This window comes from Cinclus cinclus, chromosome 5, assembly GCF_963662255.1.
Source record: "Cinclus cinclus chromosome 5, bCinCin1.1, whole genome shotgun sequence".
Classification (NCBI taxonomy): domain Eukaryota; kingdom Metazoa; phylum Chordata; class Aves; order Passeriformes; family Cinclidae; genus Cinclus; species Cinclus cinclus.
Genome location: NC_085050.1, coordinates 17990105 through 18011850, shown reverse-complemented (window position 1 = coordinate 18011850; position 21746 = coordinate 17990105). Strand labels below are relative to the sequence as shown.

Here is a 21746-nt window from a genome sequence, read left to right as displayed (position 1 = left end):
GAAATGGCTTGTTACATGTATAGGTTTTTTCTCTTCTGCAGTATCTGGTGTGCAAAAGGAAACTTGAAAGTAAAAAGGAGGCATTGCTAATCCTTTCCAAAGAGCTGGACACCTGTCAGCAAGAAAGAGACCAGTACAAACTTATGGCCAACCAGCTGCGGGAACGACACCAGTCTCTGAAAAAGAAGTATCGGGAGCTGATTGTAGGTTGTTCTTTATGAAGACTGTATAATTGGGGGACAAAGGTGAACCTCAAAAAAAATTGGAAAGAAGTCCATAATGGCTGCTGTAAAAATGTTTAGGTACTTGTTTGCAGTAGTCCTGCAGTTGCACAACCCTAATCATATTATTACTTATTTGTTCTGCAGAGATGAGGCATTGCTTGTTATATAGGACACAGAAATGCAGTGCGGACTCTGAGGAAATTTGTTTCAGTGATAATTCCATTTAAAAACTGACTGTGGTGTTGTTATTCCACAGCAACTTAATGTACCAGTATGAAAATTAATGCAACACAAATTTGTAATGAACTGTTCTAAAAATGTAAACAAATATTCAACTTTAGAAATTTTTTTAAGTTGAAGTTAGTATTACTGGTATTAATCAGCAGTATTTTTTAAAAAAAATGATAACATTTTAGTTAAAATACATGTTAGACAATTAGATTCACAGAATTAATATCGTTTCAAGTTTCAGAAATAAGCTGCCAGTAAAATATATCTGTTTATTTGTAGGATGGGGATCCGTCGCTTCCACCTGAAAAGAGGAAACAGGTAGGAATTTTTTTTCAGCTGATGTTACTTATCTTCTACAAAAGTACTTTGCAAAAGAATAAAAATATTAATTAAGAAGACTGGTAAAAAACGCAGACATTTCTGAATATTGAAAAACTCAGTCTTTAAATTGTGAAATTCTGCTTTTGTCTGCACATTTCACTGTGAAATAGCTGAACTGTAGAATATATGGCTATTGCTTTCATGTTCATCTGAGACTGAAATTGGTCAGTGTACAGAGACTTGAGGTTGTTCTCCTTGTTGTTTATTCTTCCATGTTGAGTCCTAAAATGGATTTGTGACAGGACTTCTCATACTTAAAAGTAAGCTGGGAATGAATTGCCTACTTTCCATAATTGTTAATTTATTATTGTGAGTGCTGTTTTCCATTAAGTATTCTCCCAGGCCACTTGGACTCTATGAGTTACAAATGGTAAAACAATGATAATTGCATTTTATGGTTCCCCTGAAAAACTTTTTGCCTGCTCACATGCATTTTTGTTCCTGGATATCCACATAGTGTGTCCCTGTTGTGGACATCTTAAAATTATCTTAATTTTTAGAGAAAAATGGCACCCAAAACTCAATGAGTGGAGCAGGGAGATGAGGGGAACCTAAAAGAACAAAAATTGCTGCTGTAATTGCTAGTTTTGGAAGTCTTTTAACTATGTTTAAAACATGGTCATTGCATTCTGTTAATGGATCCCAAGTTTTACTCATCACCCTTTTCTTAAGAGTTTGCATGTAGTTCTTGCTATTTGCTTAAAATTTTACAGCTTAGGGTTTTGGTTACTTTAAACTAAACTTCCAGAGGCAATATAATTACTCCTTCAGGCACTTAAACAAATAGCTGCCCAGAAGTCAGTGCTCAGTGTAGAATAATTTAGCTTCCTCATTATTTAGCATAATTTATTTGCAGTTCTGTTATTCCAACAGAATTCTAATAAAACTTTATGACCAGATACAAGTTTGTGTATTCTGAATGTTGCTGAGGAATAGCTAGTTGAAAGGAAAAAACCAAAGCAGTGTATGGATCATTACAGAGATAAGTAGGCAGGGAGATTTGTCATCCCATAGCTCTTCTAATTCATCTTTCAAAACTAATAAAACTGACAGTTGTTTCTAAAATACTAGCCAAATTCAGTCTAAATTCAGAAGCTGTGATTGTATTAAGTTTTGGTAGTTTGTCTTACTCGGGGTAGTGCCTGGAAAAGCTTTAATAATCTACCTAGCAGTCTTTTTTTTTTCCTGAAGAAGTTACGTATTCATGCTTGGTAGCAGTGAAAGAAGGAAAATGGGGTCACTGATAGGTTCCCCCCAGAATAATATATATGTTAGGTTGTACAGTAGTAGACTGTTAGTGTACTTCTGGAGGTTTTTTTTTTTCCTGAGAAATGTCTGTAGCATACAAGGTGGATAACCTAGGGTAGTTAGTGCAACCTTTCTGAAGAAAAGTATAGTTTTGCTTTGAGAAATGCATCAGAGAATAATAAAAGAAAGTTATGAATATTTTTCTATTATTACCATACATATATTTCTTAACATTTTCTCACCTACAAAAGAGTGAAGTTCTATCTCTCTTTTGTGTTTCTTCCATTCCCTATTTTCCTGGAACCCTAGGTATGTGCTGGGAGAAGTTTGTGACCTCAGTCACTTTATGAAAGGAGACCCTGATCCTCCAATGAATTCTATATGACACAAAAGTGCATATTGTTTTCATTGTCAGAAATCAGATGAAAACACAATATCCTTAACAATTTGCTCTCTGTTGCACAACTGAGAAATTATTTCTTATTATTGAAATTTCAGTCTAGAATCTTAAATGTAATAGGTTGGTTGGAATTGCTACTGTCTTCTTCTTGCCTTCATTTTCCCCCTGTATTAGCAATTATGTTTGGTGATTGTTTAAAATGTCTTGCTTTCCACCCTGCCTTCTCAACCTGTTTTCCGGCACAAAGTTTTCATGGTTTTTATGGAATATCATGTAATATCATGTAACTGGGCATTTTTTGTCAGCAAGCAGCTAACTCAAAATCTGGTTTTGTAAAATTGTTACTTAAAGGTATCTTAACACGCAGTATTCTGTAGTGTTTTTCCTCTCAAAGCTGTGTTTGCATCTTGGACCTTTTCCAACCTAAACAGTCCTATGATACCGTGATGATTCTATCCAAAGATTGCTCTGTGTGTATCACCTTCTGCCAAGCAGCAGAAGCAAAAAATGAGAAACGGTGCTATGGAAATCTCTATTTCTACTGTAAATGTTTCACCATTAGTGTTGCTCACAGATTGTGAGCTGTCAGTGCTTTCCTGGCCTCTCATGCCTGACACTCTCAGATGATGTTGTTGAAGGTAGTTTTGTAATGTCTTATGGTGTCAGGTGCAGAGTAATTTTTGGATAAGTGATGGAGGGGCGAAATGTTTCAGGAACAATAGGAATTAGGAAGAGTGTGTTTTATATTAAAATCCGTTCAGGCATGGTTGTAGTGGTTTAATCCAAGCCAGCAGCCAAAGCCCAGGCAGCCCCTCACTCACTGCCTCACGAGGGCAATCAGAGAGAATCAGAAGGGTGAAAACTTTGGAACTTGTGGGTTGAGATAAAGACAGTTATAGGAAAAGCAAAAGCTGCTGACACAAGCAAAGCAAAATAAAATAAGGAATTCATTCCATGGGCAGGCATGGTGTTCATCCATCCCTGGGAGAGCAGGCCCTTTCAAGCATAATGGTGACTTGGGAAGACAAATGCCATCAGTCCAAACACTTTATATACTGAACATGATGTCACATGGTCTGGAATATCCCTTGAGTCAGTTTGGGTCACCTGTCCTTGCTGTGTCTCCTCCCAACCTCCCATGCACCCCCAACTTCCTTGTCAGCATGGCAGTACAGAAAGCAGAAAAGGCCTTGGGTCTTGTAAGTCCTGCTCAACAATGACAAAACCATCTTCATATTATCAGTCCTGTGTTCATCTCAAATCTAAAGCATAGCCCCATATCAGCCACTGTGAAGAAAATTAACTCTACCCCAGCTGAAACCAGCACAATGGTAAATAGACAACTCCTGTTTTGAAAGACATGTTAAAATATTTCTCTGTCTACATAGCCTCTGCTGAGCATCCTATATAAATAGAAATTCTACCATTCTACAGTTCTGCAGTGATTTGTATTTACATGCATTAACTGTGATACAGGGCATTATAAAGGAAGTTTACTAGGTGTCTGTTGGCCAGTGTTGCTGCACTGGGAAACTTAAAAAACACATAGATTGGATTTCTAGCGTAATATATACTGCCTGCTATTTTCATCTACATTGCTTAAATTTTCAGTATAGTTACAGTTTGGGAGAAGTTTTGCCATTAAAATAACAAATCAGTAAATCCTTTGACCTTCTATACGTAATGGAAGCTCTTTTAATACAAATGAGATCGTTTGAATAAACAGAGATAAAGTAAAATGCATGGTTAGAAAAATGACTGTGCTGGGACACAGTTCTAAATATGCTTTCCTTAATTTGATGTCAGTGAGACCACTCAATTGGAGATAATGGGTTTGCACTGGGGCTGTGTGTCAGGAATAAAGCTGCAATGTATATGTCACTGGGGAGGCCTTAGATTTCTATTTTAAATATATAAGGAATCAAACTAAATGGAACTGAACACCACAAGACCACGGAATAGTTGAGGTAGGAAGACAGCTCTTGAGGTCAACTAGTCTGATCTTGCTCAAACACGACCACCTAGAGCAGATTGCTCATTTTCAGTATCTTTTTGGTTCTCTGTGACTTCACAGCCTCTCTGGGCAACCTGTTCCAGTATTTGAGTGCCCTCTCAGAAAAAAAAGGTGAGGGAGAAAGACCCTTCCTCCCCTTCTTGCTGTCCTTTCTGAGAAGCCTGTATTCCTTCATCACAGCACTCCAGTTGTGTGAGCTATCCCACCAATTCTCCATGATCCCAGGGTTTGTAACCCTGTAACTGCACACAGTCTTCAAACTGCTTCTGTTTATTTCCCCTGCTGCATGTGTTAGAGACCTCGGAGGGGCATCCAGGTGTGCTGATTCTGTGGTACAGGCTTAGAGCTTTCCTACAAGGCTGTTGTGTGCTAGTCTCCTTCTCTACATGCCATGTGTTTATCTCACAGTGTTGCTATGAAGATTAATGCAATTTCCTCCTCTCTGCAAGATGTTTGAAGATGAAAAACATTATGCATGTGCCGAATATGGACCAGTGCACTTTGCTTTGGTTTGTAGGTGCATGTGTTTGATTCCCATAGCATGAGGTAGCAGCTGGAAAACAGTGACATTGTTTGTCCTTGCAACACATAGAAAGCAATATTCCTGTGGATTTCAAAATGTTCTGGCTCCAAGAGCATAGCCAGTAGAGAGACTTTTTGTTTCTGAACACTGAAATCTTCTATTCCATTGGTCAGAGCAGGTGGTAGTATGTAAAATCTAGAGCATATTAGCCACACTAGGAGTCATGCTTTGTGAAGTGACACTGTTGTTTCTTCAACAAATATGTTCTGCACTAACACAGAATCATAGACTCATTTAGATTGCAAAAGATCTCTAAGACCATCGAGTCCAGCCATTAACCTAATGCTGCCAAGTCCACCAGTGAAGTCTAGGAGAGAAGAAATGCTCATTCTAATAGATGTGATAGTCCCTCAGACCTGATGTGTACAACAGGTTCTCTGGTTGCTCTGTCTTACCTTAATAGAATTGAGAGACACTTGTGCACACCTCTGCACCTGAGTACTCTCAATAAATATTCCATCAATTAATTACAACACTCAAAATATTTAAGGGATTTTGATTCTTTTTGTGCATTATCTCAAAGTTTAAGATGTCTTCAGGAACTCAAAATATTTAGGAGAGAATTTTCTTCTTCTCTTGTTTTATGTCAAGTGACTGCTTGGCAAAGCTTTGATTTTTGGTTTTGTTTTTTGGTATGACAATATGACCCATATTAAGTGTATTTTGTTTTGTATACCCAGGATCTGTAATTTTAAGAGTTTTCTCTGGTTTTTCATCTTAAAGAAAAAAATTCAATAATTTTGGGGTTTTATTGCAAGGAAGCTACTGCTAAGGGAGGTCATCAGTTCCCATATCTTGGAGTGAACACTGGTAGTTGGTAAGTAAAACAGGTTCTTCTGTATTAATTCAGACATTGCAATCATAGGAATTCATTGGAGGAGAAACTTAAGTTTGATCAGTCACACCCATCAAGGTTGCTGAGTGTTTCATCAAACCTTTTGCTGTCAGACCTATAATTTCAGTGTTCTTTGTTTGAAGGTGTGGCTGGAGCAAAAACAAAAGACTGTAAATAGCAATATATGAATGTTTGCATTTAAAAATACCTTTAAACTGTAAAGGAACATTGGAAGTTTCCCCCTCTTCCCCCTTCCCATATTACTTTTCAGGTAGTACCCTAAAGGCAAAAAGTTCTTTTTTCATTTTTTTAAAGTGTTGGATAAGATTTCCGTTCAAGAGAATTGAGAGCTATATTAAAGGCTGTTACTATCTGTCATTTTTAAAGTGCTGTGAAAAAAAATAATGCTAGATTTGCAAAATGGTAAAGGAGCCAAACTCCAGTGTAGTGCATAATGCCAGGGTTGACTACTTGGAGTTACTGTTTTTTCTCATTAGGCCTTTGGTCACTAGTGAGTAAAGATCTGTTGCTGTCTGACAGGTATTTACTGGCTTATGTTAATAAGTATTTATGGATATTTTTGCGAGTATTTTTTGATGCTCATCTAGCTAAAAGTGGAGTTCTTTCCTGCCTTTTATCCCAAAAAATGTGCAAATTTTAATGAAGCCTAGGTGGAAAAGGAGGAGGTCTGTGATATCCCATCCCATTGAATCTTTCACTCTCTGGTCTGTTCTGATCTATCATGCTTTTTTCCTTCTATTTAATAAAGGTAGGCACTTCCCACTTGGCACTCTCAGAGACATCTTCTTTCTTCATAGCTTCTGATGAGATTGTTGGCTATTTTCACTTGCATTTGGTCAGAAGAAAAAGGAATATGGGGACAGTGTCTTACATCTAGCGCTGCAGCGTGAATTTAGACTGTGCTCAAATCATGCTCCACTGGGAGGGTGTTGGGCACTTGAACAGGCTTCCCAGGGAAGTGGCCACAGCACCCAGCCTGCCAAAGTTCAGGCACCATCTGGACAACACTCTTAGTATATGGCTTCATTTTGGGGTAGTCATGTGAGGCAGAGGGAGTTGGACTTGATGATCTTCATTAATCCCTTCCTGGTATTCTTTGAGTCTGTGATACATACAAGCTTCCCATAAGAGATGCATATAAAACAAATAGCTTGTTGTGCTGCAGAGGCTTCAGAGAGCCTGCCAGAAGCAGAATGTGGCTAGTGCTCTGAAACCTTGTCTGATACTGGCCAGTTACTGAGACAAGGCTGAAGTAATACTTGTTATTTTGTATTAGAAACATCTGCACTGAGAGGAGGGTAGGAGAAACAGTTTCCACTGCTGCCGGTTGTTGCAGGGGGAAGACAAGATGAGGCCGCAGAAGGGTGCCTCTACATCTTTCCCTTCTTTATCCGTGGCTCAGAAACCTCTCTTCTTCAGTATTTTGGAGTTAGTTTTGTGTAGTATAAGTGAAAGAAGTAAAGTCTTTCACAGGTTTCAGGAATCTTTTTAAGGCTTCACCTAAAGTCAAAAGAAACTGTTGAAGAAATTGAGTCTAGAGAAGCTGAATTTGGCTAATTTACAGAGATTCGTTCTCTGTTGCATTGGTAAATGATATAAGGTTTATTGTCTGTTGAAGTAAATTATCTTGGATTTCTGAGTGAATTCTATGGTTTTTTTCTGTGAATATTGAAAAGAAGTTGCCAAATGGAAAAATTAATTGCCTTTGCCTTTGCATAGATTTCTCCCCCTTCCTCAAAAATTACGTGCTTGCAGGTTCACAAAGGCAGTCCTCCATTGTTAGTTTTATCATCTTTCAAGCATATGGTATGTTTTCTTATATATGCCAAAGAAATGGTACCAAGTCCAGGTATCAATCAACATATTGTCTTGGCTGGCCCTCCTTAAGCCTAGTAGAGCAATTCTGAAAATCAAATGTTTCTCCTTCTATCCACATTTAACCAAGAGCTTTAATAAGGTCTTGCCAAAACCCTTGAAACTCGTAACAGTCTAAATTATACATTGTGTGGAACCTCTAAGACAGGGAAATGAGTAATTGCTGGGGACTTCTTCTGTGACATAGTTTGGTTGGTTCAGTTTAACAGAAGTACAATACAAGGCTTGCAGGAAGGAGCAAATCTATACTTAGCTCATTGTAATGCTCCTGGCATGGTCAAACAAGGCTGGTTTATTTTGGTGTCTAAAATTCTTTGTTTCAAGTTTCTTCCAAAATGTCTATTGTGAGTATAAAGGTTTTTGTCACGTTAAGTCATTTATATGACTGACAAATAAAATTCAGCCTAAAATTGCAACCCCAGAGAAATGGTTTTAAAGGAAATAAATCTGAGCAGGAAGATTTAGTATAGGCATGGTAATGCCTTTCCTGTCATTACTGGGAGCCAGGTTTTAACTACAGACTGCTGAAATCCTGGTGTTACGGTTGTAAACACTGATTAGAGAGATTGAGTTCTTTCCAGGTGTTGAAATTACATGTGCTATTGCAGTGTTAAGAGTTGTTCCAATTCATCATAAAAAAAAAGAACTTTATAAATAGATGTGTTTCAGAGAGATTTGTGCAAATCATATTCCTTTTAACTAACGTAGGCATTATTGAAAGTCAACTTTGCTTAAAAAAAAAGGAGCATCTAAGCAGTAGCCATAGATACTTCAGTTTAAATACAATTTCCTGAAAACATGTGTTCTTTGTTTTCTTTCTTTTAAATGGCCGTTAAGAAGTACTTCTCAAAACCATTGATTCAATGAGTTCTGAAGCTCCTTGATTCATTCAACCTGTGAATGAGTATTACATTATTTGTTTAATATGTAGGGAAAAAAACAATCCACAAAAGCATACATGAGGAATCTTCTGCATTGCTTGAATGGTTGTTTTCTTGAAAATAAAATTAGAAGCAGCTTAATTGTAGTCCTGTATTGGCTATAAATTGGCTATTTATAGGGGCTCTTCTGCTATTACGTTCTTTCCCTAAACTACTTATTGCACTCTTCAGGTTTGTCAGTAGTTTAGGAAATGCTTTAATCTCTTCCAAAAGAGTGTGAAACTTACCTTATTTTCTTCTGAACTTTTGGTCTCAAAGCATCAGAAGTACAGAAGCTGTAACGGTGACTTAGGCTTCTTGTTCATCAAGTAGGATGTTATCAGATTCTTGAGTTATTTTTCCCATGTAGAAGTTTGAAACTATTGCTAATTTGAGCCAGTTGGAATTTGAAGTTATCTTCTTCAGTAGTAATGTACAGAAGTTCTACTTGATGGTAGTTTAATAGTCTAATCCTGCAAATGGTCATATGCATGCATAGCTATGTTCATGTTACTATTCACATTCATACATTCCTCGTAATAGTTCTCTTAAATGTAAAGCAGGATGTGGAAATAACAGTCGTTAGTGAACAAGGAGCAAAATTGCAGTAATGGCTATCAGATACCTTGTTCTTTTGACAGTGTATGGGTTGTAAAGATAAAATTAATGAAAACATCCTATGAGACTCAAGTGGTACTAGAATCACTGAGTAAAAAAGTCAGATTGAAAAAAAGGGATGTCCGAATAGAAAAATGGGGAACTCAAAGGAGAAGTGCAGCAAGTGGGGAACCTAAAACTAAGCCTAAAATACCAAGAGAGGACTAGGAACAGTTGCTTAATGAATTAAAGTCAGTTAATGCATTGGCCTCAAATCCAGGGAGTATGTCTGAGGGTGGCTCAGAGATAGTGACTCATGAGGTTTTACCAACTCATGCTTAGAAGATGCAAAAATTCATTTTTCATTTCTTTTCATACTCTTGAGATTTATGGCAGTGGATGACACACCAAGCTGTCCATAGGCAATGTCTTGAAAGGCTGCACCTTAGCCACTGTGATTCTAACTCTGTTAGAAAAGCTGTCATTGGTAGGCTTTTCCAGTGTTGAGTCAATGTTTATGTATTCATGAAACATTTTTAGGGTAAAAATGGAATAAATTTACCTGTAGTATTTGCTCAATTTCAGATAGCATATATAGGAAAAGATTTATTTTTGATTAGTGATCAAGTTGATGGAATTTAATTGTAGGATCGTAGACGAGACTGCTTGCCCTTCTAACTTAGTAGGTTAGTGTGACTGACTCCTTTTAACTTGGATTATTGAGTGGGAAAGGGAGTAGTTGGACTTTAAACTCCAGTTTTCACCTCTATTTTCCAGAATCTAGGTGATACCTAACAACAAAAATCAGGTCATGTTTGAAGTTTTGTGCTAGTAGATATCCATGGTATAGCTCCATATAGGGGCAGGGACTTTGGCTGAGAACCTCTTTACTGGCTGGAAATCTATTCTAAATGCTATTAAGGACTTTCATTATATCATAATTCTTTCTCAGCTGTGCCTTTTATCTAATTATATCCAAGTTTAATACTATTATTTTGGCAGCTTTGTATAAATATTGTCAAAGTATTCTGAATTTAATTCTTCCCACAAGCCATGATACTGGAACTAGCATAGCTGTTTTCAGTGTCTTCACTTTGTCTTGTTTGAGGTTTGTGTGCTGTTCTGGGAGTCTGTATGCACTCATGTATTTTCTACTATGAGAGATAAAGCAACCCAGGTGACTTTCCTTGTTATCTCTCTAATGACACATGAAGTCTGGGTACCACCAACAATAAAAGTAAAGATTGTTGGTGGATAAGGAGTAATTCAAGGGTTTCTTTTTCAAGCACTACTTACACTTCTCTCCACAGATGCTGACTTCTGACTGATATTTACTCCTTTTCTAGGCAAATCTTGCTCAACTACTTAGTGAGGCTCAAGATCGAAATAAACATCTTGGAGAAGAGATTGGAGAGCTACAACAGAGACTGGGAGAAGTACAAGGGGACAATAAGGTATTACATACTGCCAGTAAATGGCATGGTATGTATAAACTGGGCTAGAGTTTTGCATTTACTTCTTAGGAAAACAAATTAAAAGATGTGTTACAGAACAAAAGTGCTTAGAACAGTGAAACTACAGAAACTGTAAAGAATACCAGTAAGTGCACCTTATTATGTATTTTTGTATGCTACTTTTGCTCTGTTGTCCTTAACTATGTATTTTGTATTTAGCCTTGCTTTAATGCTCTCAAACTTTCTATGTTCCTTTCTTTTTAAAAAAAAAACAACCCATATTTTATTATTGGTATTTCATCTTACAAATAAGTACAGATAAGCATGTGTTCTTCATGTGATAATTTTCAGGTTTTTGTACTGAAATTCAAAATTTTAGTAGATGCAGGAGGAGCATAATTTTTCCCTTAAGAAAATGTATAGTGAACTTTCTATTAAGCCCTCATCCCATTACACTTACATAACCAATTTATTTCATTGCTAAATTTAGCAAGTTACATGGAACATTGCTCAAAATCTGCCATTTGGTATTAATCAAACTCCTGTTGTCTCCATTAATTGAAATATTTAAACTCAAGCCAAATGTGTGTAACATTCACAGCTGGAGCTTTATGCAGAAGTACATTCAGAGATCAAACTAGTGGGAGGTTGAATTGGAGAGTCGAGGTGGTTAACAGAGTAAAAAATTGAAACAAATAATGATAATTCTCTCCCTCAACTACAGTTTTAAAATTATAGGATTTTAAAATTTGAATAACAATGACATGGCTTTTAATTATTCAGATGGGGTTTTTTTCTTTCCATTTAAGTTTATTTATTTCCTTTTAAATATAAGTATATTGTGATAATGCAGATTTTTTACTATTTGTCCCAAAGACCTCCCTTGAAGGTGTTCATAGAACTGGGAAAGGGTCAAGTGAAACCTGAATTTGTAGTATGCATCGCATTCAGCATAAGTTGCTCAACTCTCTAAGACCAGGTTTCCCACTGTTTATTTTCATCTGCATGTTACTGTTAGAACAATATTACAGTGTAGAAGTCAGTGCTTTTCAGTTCTGCAGTACCAATATTATGCCACACAGCCTTTCCCAAGCCAGTCCTGAATGGATAGCAAGGGTTTGTTGGTACAAACTGAAAACAAAAGTAGGAAAACACATTTAAATATCAAGGTTATGTACCTATTGTAGTTCCTTATGACAATGTATGATCTTGGTAACACAGAACCTACTTCTTTGTGCTGAACTGGCACTGTTTAGTTTCACCTTTGTGTGTTAACTTGGTATTAGCTAGTTATCTTTGTATTCTTAGCATGAATTTAAACTCATGATACTCAAAATTACTGGAAAAGTACAAAAGGAGTTATTCTGCCCAGTGTGCCTTTCTCTAAAAGGTGCAAAATAATGCATCACTGAAAAAAGAGTGGGAGGAAAGAGCTGCATCAGACACGGATTAATTTAGACTAGGATTTTCATTTTTGGAACACATTCTTCGCTTTCCTAGTAAATGAGAAACAGAGCTCATTTTGGAGTCATATTGCTGGTTTTCAAGGTGCCTAAAAAAGCATTGCCATCTCTCTGAGGGATTTAATACTCTTCTCCTGTGTCAGATTTCTCTCCCTACAAGCTTCAGTGATAAAATTCCAGGCTTGTTCACAAAGCCATTCCCTTCTGCTCATCAGTTTTGTACTGGCAGCTGGGCTACCTCAGGCACTGGAGTCCAGATAATGCATGGTATATGCAAAAAACAAAAAACTATAATAATTTGTTTGTTCTTACATTTTTCCCCTTCATTCTTCTCACTGCTTTTTCCAAAGTGAGGGAGGGCATCCTGCCCAGCTGGTCTGCGTCAGCCTTACTTCTGGCAAGAGATGAACAAACAGCTGCTTTTGCAGCAAGTGAAGCTGCTTATGGATGAACAATTCTGCCTGTGTCTGAGCAGGGGTGACTCATGCAGGCTTTGTCACTGAGTGGCAAGAGCTTTGCAGGACTAAAAAAGAAAAAAAAATCCTCTTTAAATATCACACATTAGCTCTATTGATAAAGAAATGTTTTGATGACTTGTTTTTCACCACTTTAATGTTTGTTACAAGTAAGATGCAGTCACTTGGATTAACAAGAATACCTTGAACTGGAGATATTTTACTTGTTGAAATCATGTTAAACTCATCATCAGGCAATAACAAAATACTTGCATTTGGTTTAACTGGAATATTTTTTTCCTCTCATTTCAAGTAGAATTTCGTTGGCACAAATAATAAAACTTCTTCAGACAGTCTCTGGAAGGATTTGTTGCTGCAGTTTGAGAAATACAGGAAAAGTTAGACTGCAGCATTCCAGCAACAGATATCTAAGGCTATTTTTTTTATGATTGATCACAATCTCACAAGTTCTGACACATGAAAACTCTTCTATCTTTATTCTAGTTATTTGTAAATCTTTTTCCTTCCTGATGTTTTGGCAGCAATTCTTGGAAACAATTACTAAAACACAGAAGGAGATATTTAAAAAATCTAATTCTCTTATGTGAAAAGGTAAAAATTGAAACCTTATGAAAAACTGGAGACTTCTGCAAGACAAGATGACTCACTTGCCTTTACCTGAACCCCTACCCACGCAAGGAATTGTTTTTGTAAGCTGCCAAGAGCAGTGCTGAGCAAGAGCAAGATGCATGGGGACCAATGGCTGCGGTGTTACTGTCAGTTCCTCATTGCCGGGCAGACAGTCATTCATGCAGTAACAGGGAGAAGTGTTAAATGGGCCATGTGTGTTTTGGCAGAACTGGGTCTTCAGGTAGCATATTTGCAAGTTCTCATCCACATTTTAAGATTTTGTAAGATAACATGATGAAGACAATTGCTGTGACTGTGGCTAAACATGATGGTTTCTGCCTTCTGTGAAGAAGTTGTTGTCCTTGTTTCCCTTTTCCTTCTGCATATTTTACTGATAATCAGGAGTGTCCAGCTTTGGTGCAGGCATCATCTATGGACTCCTAACCTGCACAGCAGCTATTCCAGTGGTGCTGTTTTTAAGCATTGTGGGGGGGCTACAGTGTTGCTACTTTGTAAATAATTCTCTTAGCTGAAAGTGATGTAAAAAGACAGTGCTTGCAGCACTGGATTGTTTCGGTTAACAATTTGTGGGTTCTTGACAAACAGGAGTTTTCTCTGCTACGGTGCCATTGATTTAAATCCATTCAGCTGTGAATGCTGTTCACTGAATCCTGAGGGGTAGTGTTAACCTAAGTGGAGTGGTCTTTTCCTTGGTGATTTCTGAATAACAGAAACAAAAATACAGCAGCTAGAGGGCAAGTGTATAAAGTTTATAACAAAGAACTAATATATAAAATAAACCCTTAAACCTCTGGCATAACAGTGTCTCTTTGGGTCACAGCATTTTCAGGGAAGAATTTTATAGCAGGTGGTGCTGCCTCATGAGACATTCGCAATGCAGAATTAAACGACTTGGCCTGTTCTGCCCTGTCAACTCTCTGATTGGCCAACTGTCTGGAAGAAGCACTCTGTTGTTTTATGGATTGGTATTTTACTATATTTTGTGTATGTTAGTAATGCTGCTTTTACTGGATGAATTTGGATTTCTGAAGCATTCTTTTCATAAGACTTCATGGTTTTGAGGTTTTTTATTTGCCTCAAAATTGGTAGTAAATAAAGAGTTCTCCTTTTATTGACAGACTGTTTGACCTTACAAGTTACAGTTGCTTGCAGTTATATCTTATGCCTCACCCCCTCCTGGGCTGGAGGAGAGCTGGTCATAGTGCATGAGTGACAGCTTTGGTCCAGTTCCCAACCTGGTGCCAAACGTTATGCAGAAGTTTTGCTCTGCTGCATGCATTGAAGGCATTAATAAAGTGTGATTCCTCTTTCCATTTCCAGGTATTTTTAAACCAGATTGAAACCTCAAAATGCTATTACATTTGTTTTGCGCTGTCTTTGCTATTAGAGAGAGATTCTAGAAATTAAATTAATCTATCTAAATTAAATTACATGACATGACCATACCTTTTGTTCATCAGCACTTTAGCATTTAAACAAAATCCAATAGCTATAGAGCCATTCTAGGATTTGTTAGCTGCCTTTTTGACTTGTTTTGATAAAGAAATTAATAGGAGTTATATCTCTTAATATCCACTCAGCCTTACTAACTGTGCAGTGGTTTGCACTTTACCTGTGGGGATAGAGAAATGTGGTTTGCCAAAACCAGTTACTTTTGCAGCCACCGTTTTTCCTGAACAAGTGAACTTCTTATCAGCACACATTGTACTAGCTTCAGTGACTTGCACTGAACAGGAGCTGAAATAAGCAGGGAGGATGATTTTGGTAGTCTGTCTTGCATCAGCAGGATTTTAATTGGCACATTGTAGCTATGGTGACTGGCATCCCATAAATACCAAAGATAGATTTTAATGTACAATCTTCTACTTCAGAAGATTGATTTTTTTCCCCTAACACTGCAATATAATGATGTGCATTAATTCTTCGGTGCAGTCAAAGATACAGGGAAAGTCAGACTGGTGGGTTTCCCTGGTCCCTGTGGAGCTCCTAAAGATGAGGCCTAGTTGCACTGAGTATAAACAACTGTAAATGCTGAATGCCTTATAGATTAGTATTTAATACTCTGTGGTCCTTGAAAGGTCATTGCTTTTAGCTTTGCATCTTGAATGTAAATGTGTATTAATTCAAGTCAGACTGTTTTCAGCAGTCACAAGCTCAGGAGTTCATTACCTGTTTGAGCATTTTGGCTGAGTCTTTTTGTTGTTGGCCCATTTTTTTTTTGTTTTTGACAAGAATTAGCTTTTGTGAGTAGACTAAAAAAATAGTGCATAAGCAAATGTATTAGCAGCTGTTAATGCAAATCTGCACTGATGTTGCATGGGGGGTTTTAAGTAGTGTCAGTAAAATGAAGCTGGACAAGCCATTTTGTTCCTTTTTATTAACTAGGAAGACAGCTGCAGAGAATTTTAATATTTACATATTTACAAAAAGGCTTTCTGCTAATTCTCTGGTTATAGTCTGAGTGGAATTATTTCCTGTTACTACTAAAAAACATTGACCACATTTCTGTGTTTTCTTGGTCTTTCCTATTTGTATACTCTGATGACTGTTGCAGGGTCTGATTCAATTTTTGTGGATGCTTTGACTGTTCAAATGGATTTTTTCACTAAAAACCGGATTTGACCCTCAGCTCAGAACCCTCCCTCTGATGTAAATAATACAAGATGTTTGGCCTGGAAGAGCTGAAATCTATGACAGCTTTACACTTTCTAATACAGATATACTCTGCTGCAGCAGCCCATGTTCTCTTGCTTACCAAATTCTGTTTTCATCATGGCAGCTCCTTCGAATGACCATAGCAAAGCAAAGACTGGGAGATGATGAAGTTGGGGCTCGCCACTTTGCAGCACATGAACGGGAGGACCTTGTTCAACAGTTGGAGAAGGCTCGAGAACAGGTAATTAAATGGGCATATAGAGTCATTTTACAGAGCTACTGTAATAGCAAGTAAATAATTTCTGTTCCGTTTGTAGGCTGCTAGCTGACTGATATTGGAAGTAGTGGTTAGACTGAATTCCTAATCTCAGGATTTTTTTCTCTAGATTATTGATTCTCCTTATCTTTTTAATGTCCAGCAATAACCTGTGACAACTGAATATTGTCAGTGAATGTCAACGAAAGGTATCTTTAGTGCAGGCGGTTACAAGTATTCAACACAGTGTACAGTGACTGATGTACCTCCTAAAGAAACCCTCTGAATCAAATTTTCTATAGAAGTGTTGTTACTGTCCTCTTCCTCCTGCCTCCAAGCTATTTCTTCTCCTATTCTGAGACATTCTCACATCAGACCTATTTCCCCTTCCTCAAGTCTTTATGAATGCTCTTTACCATGTAGAATCAGACTTGTTCCCTAACACTGATGCATAAATTTCTGGGCAGTTTTGAAGGTTTGTGTTCTCAGTTTTTCCCACACTTATTCCTACCAGTGTCAGTTCCAACCTGACTGAGCCATTCTTTGATCCAGGAATTTCTCATTTTTCAGTCTTCCCTCAATTGCAGCACCACTGTACCTTACTGGAAAGTCTGTTGGCCTTCTTCCAGTGTGATCCTCCCTGCTAACTCCGTTACCAAGCCTGTGTTCTCTCTTCATCACCCAGCCTTTTAAATGGTGGTCTGTTGTCCTTCCCGGCTTATCAATGTTTTCTAAGGCATGGGTGGAAACTTCTGTCACTGCAGACTTTTCTTACATTCCGTTTCATCTCCTTGGAAGTTTGAAGCTCTTTGTCCTTGAGTATCTTTCACACCGGACCTCTTCACTCTTTTGCTTAGTAGCAGAGCTCATCCTGTTGCCTCCATGTTGGCTTATTTTGTACTTTCTCAGTTCTTATTCTGTGGAACCTTATTGCTCAAGTCCCATGATTAGTCTAAATCTAAGCACTTACGGTATTTTTTTCTTATAAGTTCTGAATAAGTTCTTATTCAACTGACTTAACTCTTGGAGTCCTAGAAATTATATGATAGAACCTTAATATGTTTGTAGAGCAGAATTACAGTAGGGATTGAGGTGTCTTTTGCTATTACATTTTAATTGTTTTCTAGAAATTTTGTCAAACAAATCTTAACCAGTAAAGTTACTCAACTCCAAATTAATGAAATATTACTGAAATTGAGTAAAAAATACCTGGGATTATGAGCTTTGAAAGGACTTTTGATTGTCCAAAATCAATACTGTTCAAACAAGCTTGTTTCAGGCTGGGTCCTATGTTAGCTATTGTTTAAACTTAAACTGATACAGCTCTCCTTTCTTCTCAGATTGAGACTCTGAGGTATGATCTTCAGGCTGCACTGGATGAGTTACAGGATGTGAAAGAGGAACGTTCTGTTTACCAAGATAAGTCTGACAGACTAAACCAAGAGTTGAATCATGTCTTAGGAGGGCATGAAAACCGTATCATTGACATAGATGCTCTGTGTATGGAGAACAGGTGAGTGCATTACTGTTGCCCTAGAAAAACAGTGTGGTGTTGTAATAGGAGTATCAGGAATTGAGTCACAACAAAACTTTAAAGAAAATATATCCAAGAATGAAAGCTAAGAGATTTTGATAATTTGTTTTGCCTGTTTTGTTTATACTGTAACTAAGCGTTAAATAATATTGAGAAATCTAGGCTACAGGAAATTACCAGTGTTGTATTTGGCTACAGGGATGCCAGTGATGTTCCCAAATAAGGCTAAATAAGGGATAGGAAGAGAAGACCCATCGCTGTATGGCACCAAAAACAAGAATATTAAAAATTTGTGTGTTCAGAAACTCCCAGTAAGCTGTAATGGACTAATCTTGTATTGGAAACAGGGACTTCAAGTAACCTGAGTTAACAGTTACAGGCATAATTTTCTCCACAGGGAGAGGTTGTCAGCATGGAGTGATTTGCCAACAAAAGCTGCTGGTGAAATCACCCATGTAGATATTCTTGCTGGTTTCTTGGGAAAAGAATGTGTTTTATGGTCTCTACTAAGGATGACAGAGAGGAGTCACTGACAGAGCTATAGTAGGTATCTCCCTTAATGTCAAAAATTACCTTAAAGTGAAATAGAACTTGTAAGACAGTTTCAGTTTACAAAAACTTACACTTTAGGCAAGAAAGTGTACTACTAAAGGCATTCCTTCTTCCCAGCAACTTCAGGGGTTTTTTTCTGTTTTGTGTGGCCTGCAGAGTTCTGCAGCAATTTAAGCCCCCTGCTTCCATGAGAGTGATGTGAGTTTTTTCTGTGAAATAATTAAATTGTCACAAACAAGCTGCAGTTGTACTACATAAAGTAGTACATAAAGAAAGAAGATATCTTATAAACCCTTTATACATAAAAAAGATATTTTCCTATTTGGAAATAACTCTCTCATCCAAGTGCATAAACTCTATTAGGAAGGACTGTACTGTTTCATTTAACTATATACCATTTTTCAACTATACAGTTAAATTTTCTACTTTGTGATTGCTAATGAGAAGTGCCAAGTAAGTGATGGATATTGCAATGCAAAAGTTCTGCATAGCTGAGTCTTGTGTTGACATATATACAAATCTTCATGTGTCCATCTCACAGACCTTCAAGTACAGAGGGCATATATAAATGCTTCCTGACTATTTCCTCTAGTCATAAATATATTCTTTTAGCTTTTTCCCCAGAAACCTGATGACCAATACAAAATAGTTATGTAGCATTCTTGACAAATCTAACAGGAGGGCAGCCTCCTGTTCTGATGCAATTTGTTTCCCTACTTCAAGTTTTATGGGGTCAAGAACAGTAAGATTTTGTTATTTCATCCCTCACAGAACTGCAGACAGAAAAGAACTCTCAATTGTCCAAAGAGAGGACATGCCAAATAGTAAAAAAGGCTGCTTGAGGCAGTATTTGTAGGTAACATGAAGTAAAGGATTAAATTTCCTTTTCAGGTATCTTCAAGAGAGATTAAAACAACTTCAGGAGGAAGTCAACCTTCTGAAGTCTAGTATTACTAAATACAAGGTAAGATCCTCTCAGTGTATCAACTAAACTATGCTCCTTTGTTCATGGAAGTTACTGTTAATTTTCATGTTAAATGTGTTTGAAGAACAAATTTGTTTTTGCAAGAAAAATCCAGAATTGACATTCTGACAATATTAGTATGTGTACCTATTACATGCTCATTCTTCCTTGTAGACTTCTTAGCTGAGGGTAGTACAAAGGGATACCTGTTAAGAGTATTTTGAAAAATTAGTGAAATTACTTTTTTTAATTTCTGTGGGAGAACCATCACTCTGCTGGGGGCAGGTGATCAACCTTTCAGACAGCTGGTAGGTGAAAAGTAGCAGATCACACAGTGGTGGATGACTGCAGCTGTGTTGCCATCACAAAAAAACCTTGTCTCCCTGTTGTCTGGTGGCTGTGCTATTCCTTCATGTAGCTTAATGGTCACTAAGCTTTCATTGTTCTTCTCCTGAGTTAAGGTATGTGTTGTTTTACATAAAACCTTCAGGACTGATTTTTGCCCTTCCCAGAAGCTGTGCACTCTTATTTTCTTCTGCGAGTGATTTTGGGGAGTGGGAGGGCTGCTTGTCAGACTATGAGAAGGGTATTCGTAGGATTGTCAGTAGGACTTCTTCATTTAGGTTGCTAAAAAGTAGTCACAGCCCTAATTGCTTTTTGTGCATGAGCAAAGCTTCTCCAAGTACCAACTTCATTTCAGTGTCTGTTCCCACTTGCAGCTTGGGTCTCTTGGAGTATGAGTTAGTTTATTGGTGAGAACTGAGCATCTTAGTGGTCTGGCAGGTTTCACAGAACTGTAATTGAAAGAGCTGGACTTCTGTAGCAGGACCATTCTGCTTCTAAATCCTGAAAGTCAGTATTTGGTACTAAAAGGGCTTCTAGAAACTCTGGTGGAGGAGTTGGAACTTTCCCTTTGAAACCTACCCAAAGAAATTCTGGGAAAAGTCTGCTTTTGTTTCCAGTTGATGTTGTCTACATGATACTGCAGTATCTTCACTGGCAGTCAGCAGATCATTAAAAAATAGGCAAGTCTTAAATATACATTGTGGGGATTGGGTGGGAGAGACTGCAGTAAAGTGATTATGATGAGACAGATGAGTCTTTATAATATTACAAAGACTTTAGGCTGGAGAATAATAATCTTTGAGAGCTACACCCCCATAGTTTACTATGGGTGTAAGGTCCAGGCCTTGCAGTGTTGCTCTGAGACCAAAATCCAAAGTTCCGGATTCTTTCCTCCTAATGACAGGATTTGTTGGCTACTGTTTTTCTAAATAAGATATTTGTTGTTTCCCTAGAATGCACTAGAGAGACGAAAAAATTCAAAGACTCATAGTAGATCCAGTAGCAGTGCTCTGACTGGAGTCCTTTCTGCAAAGCAAGGTATTGCATAAATGCAGCATGATGTTGCATATCTCATTGAATTCCTTTTATCCAGCCTCTTAATTTCAGTAACCTTTTCCTTACCAACCAAACCAAAAGGTCTCTTCTCATTCCCTGTTTATTACTATGTGCTAATTCTGTCCTCTTCTCAGTTGACTTGACAATATAAAATTTGCCTCTGGGTTACTGCTTCTTCTTTTGTTAATTCTTTTGCTATTCATTCTGTCCCCTATTAGTTTTATCAAATATTTCTTTACTATCTAGACCCTGACAAATCACTTCTTTATTCATCTCTTTGCTCTGCTAACAATGGCAGTCACAATTCACATTCCAGTGAAAAATAGACTGGGTGGTGGAGGAGGGGTACTGTCAGGTTTTTTGCTACTGTTCTTGGAAGCTTTTACATTCAGATGTTTTACAAGAAATCTTGGTGCCCCATGTTTCCTCATGGGTAGCTAAATGGAATATTCTTTTTTCTCAGTTTCAAAGAAAATATCAAGATTAGGAAAGAAAGGGAATGAGAAAATTATTTGAAGCAAACAGTAGAGCTTGCCACCCTACTGTTTAAATGTAGGTATATTCATAAACACACGTGAGATCAGTAGTGTCATGGTAAGTCAAAACTAATTTTTCTGGTTTTGACTTCTCTTTTCTCCTCTTCTCCATATACTTGTATACCTGTATATATATTTACATAAAGGAGAGCCAGATTCTAGTTACAAATTTTAGTGATACTAGTGAACTTCCTGATTTGGCTTGAAGGTACAGACTTAATGTTGCAGAGGAAGAGTTTGTGGGTGACTGTATTTTCACACCAGTCTTAAATAACCTGAAGGATGTAATGGTTCTAAAAATTAATATAAAACATTCCTTGGAGGCTTTGGTTTTAATGACCAGTTTTTACTAATTTGTAGAAGAATGAGTTTGTATCCTTCTGAGCACAAAGAGTTTTCCAAAAGCAGAATCGAGTTAATGTAAGATGTGTCTGCCTATACTTGTTTTGGCTATTACTGTGAATAACAATCAACTTGGAAAGCCATCATATTTATG

General features: G+C 37.4%; 1 protein-coding gene across 1 annotated transcript in view; it reads left to right on the top strand.

Annotated features, from left to right (window-relative positions):
* CCDC149 (coiled-coil domain containing 149) overlaps positions 1-21746 on the top strand; it is a 46911-nt gene that overhangs the window by 8309 nt on the left and 16856 nt on the right. The window contains exons 2-8 of the mRNA XM_062493429.1: positions 42-203; positions 735-773; positions 10676-10783; positions 16132-16248; positions 17604-17776; positions 19241-19313; positions 20612-20696. Coding sequence (XP_062349413.1) covers positions 42-203; positions 735-773; positions 10676-10783; positions 16132-16248; positions 17604-17776; positions 19241-19313; positions 20612-20696 — 757 coding nt within the window. The remainder of the gene's footprint in view (positions 1-41; positions 204-734; positions 774-10675; positions 10784-16131; positions 16249-17603; positions 17777-19240; positions 19314-20611; positions 20697-21746) is intronic.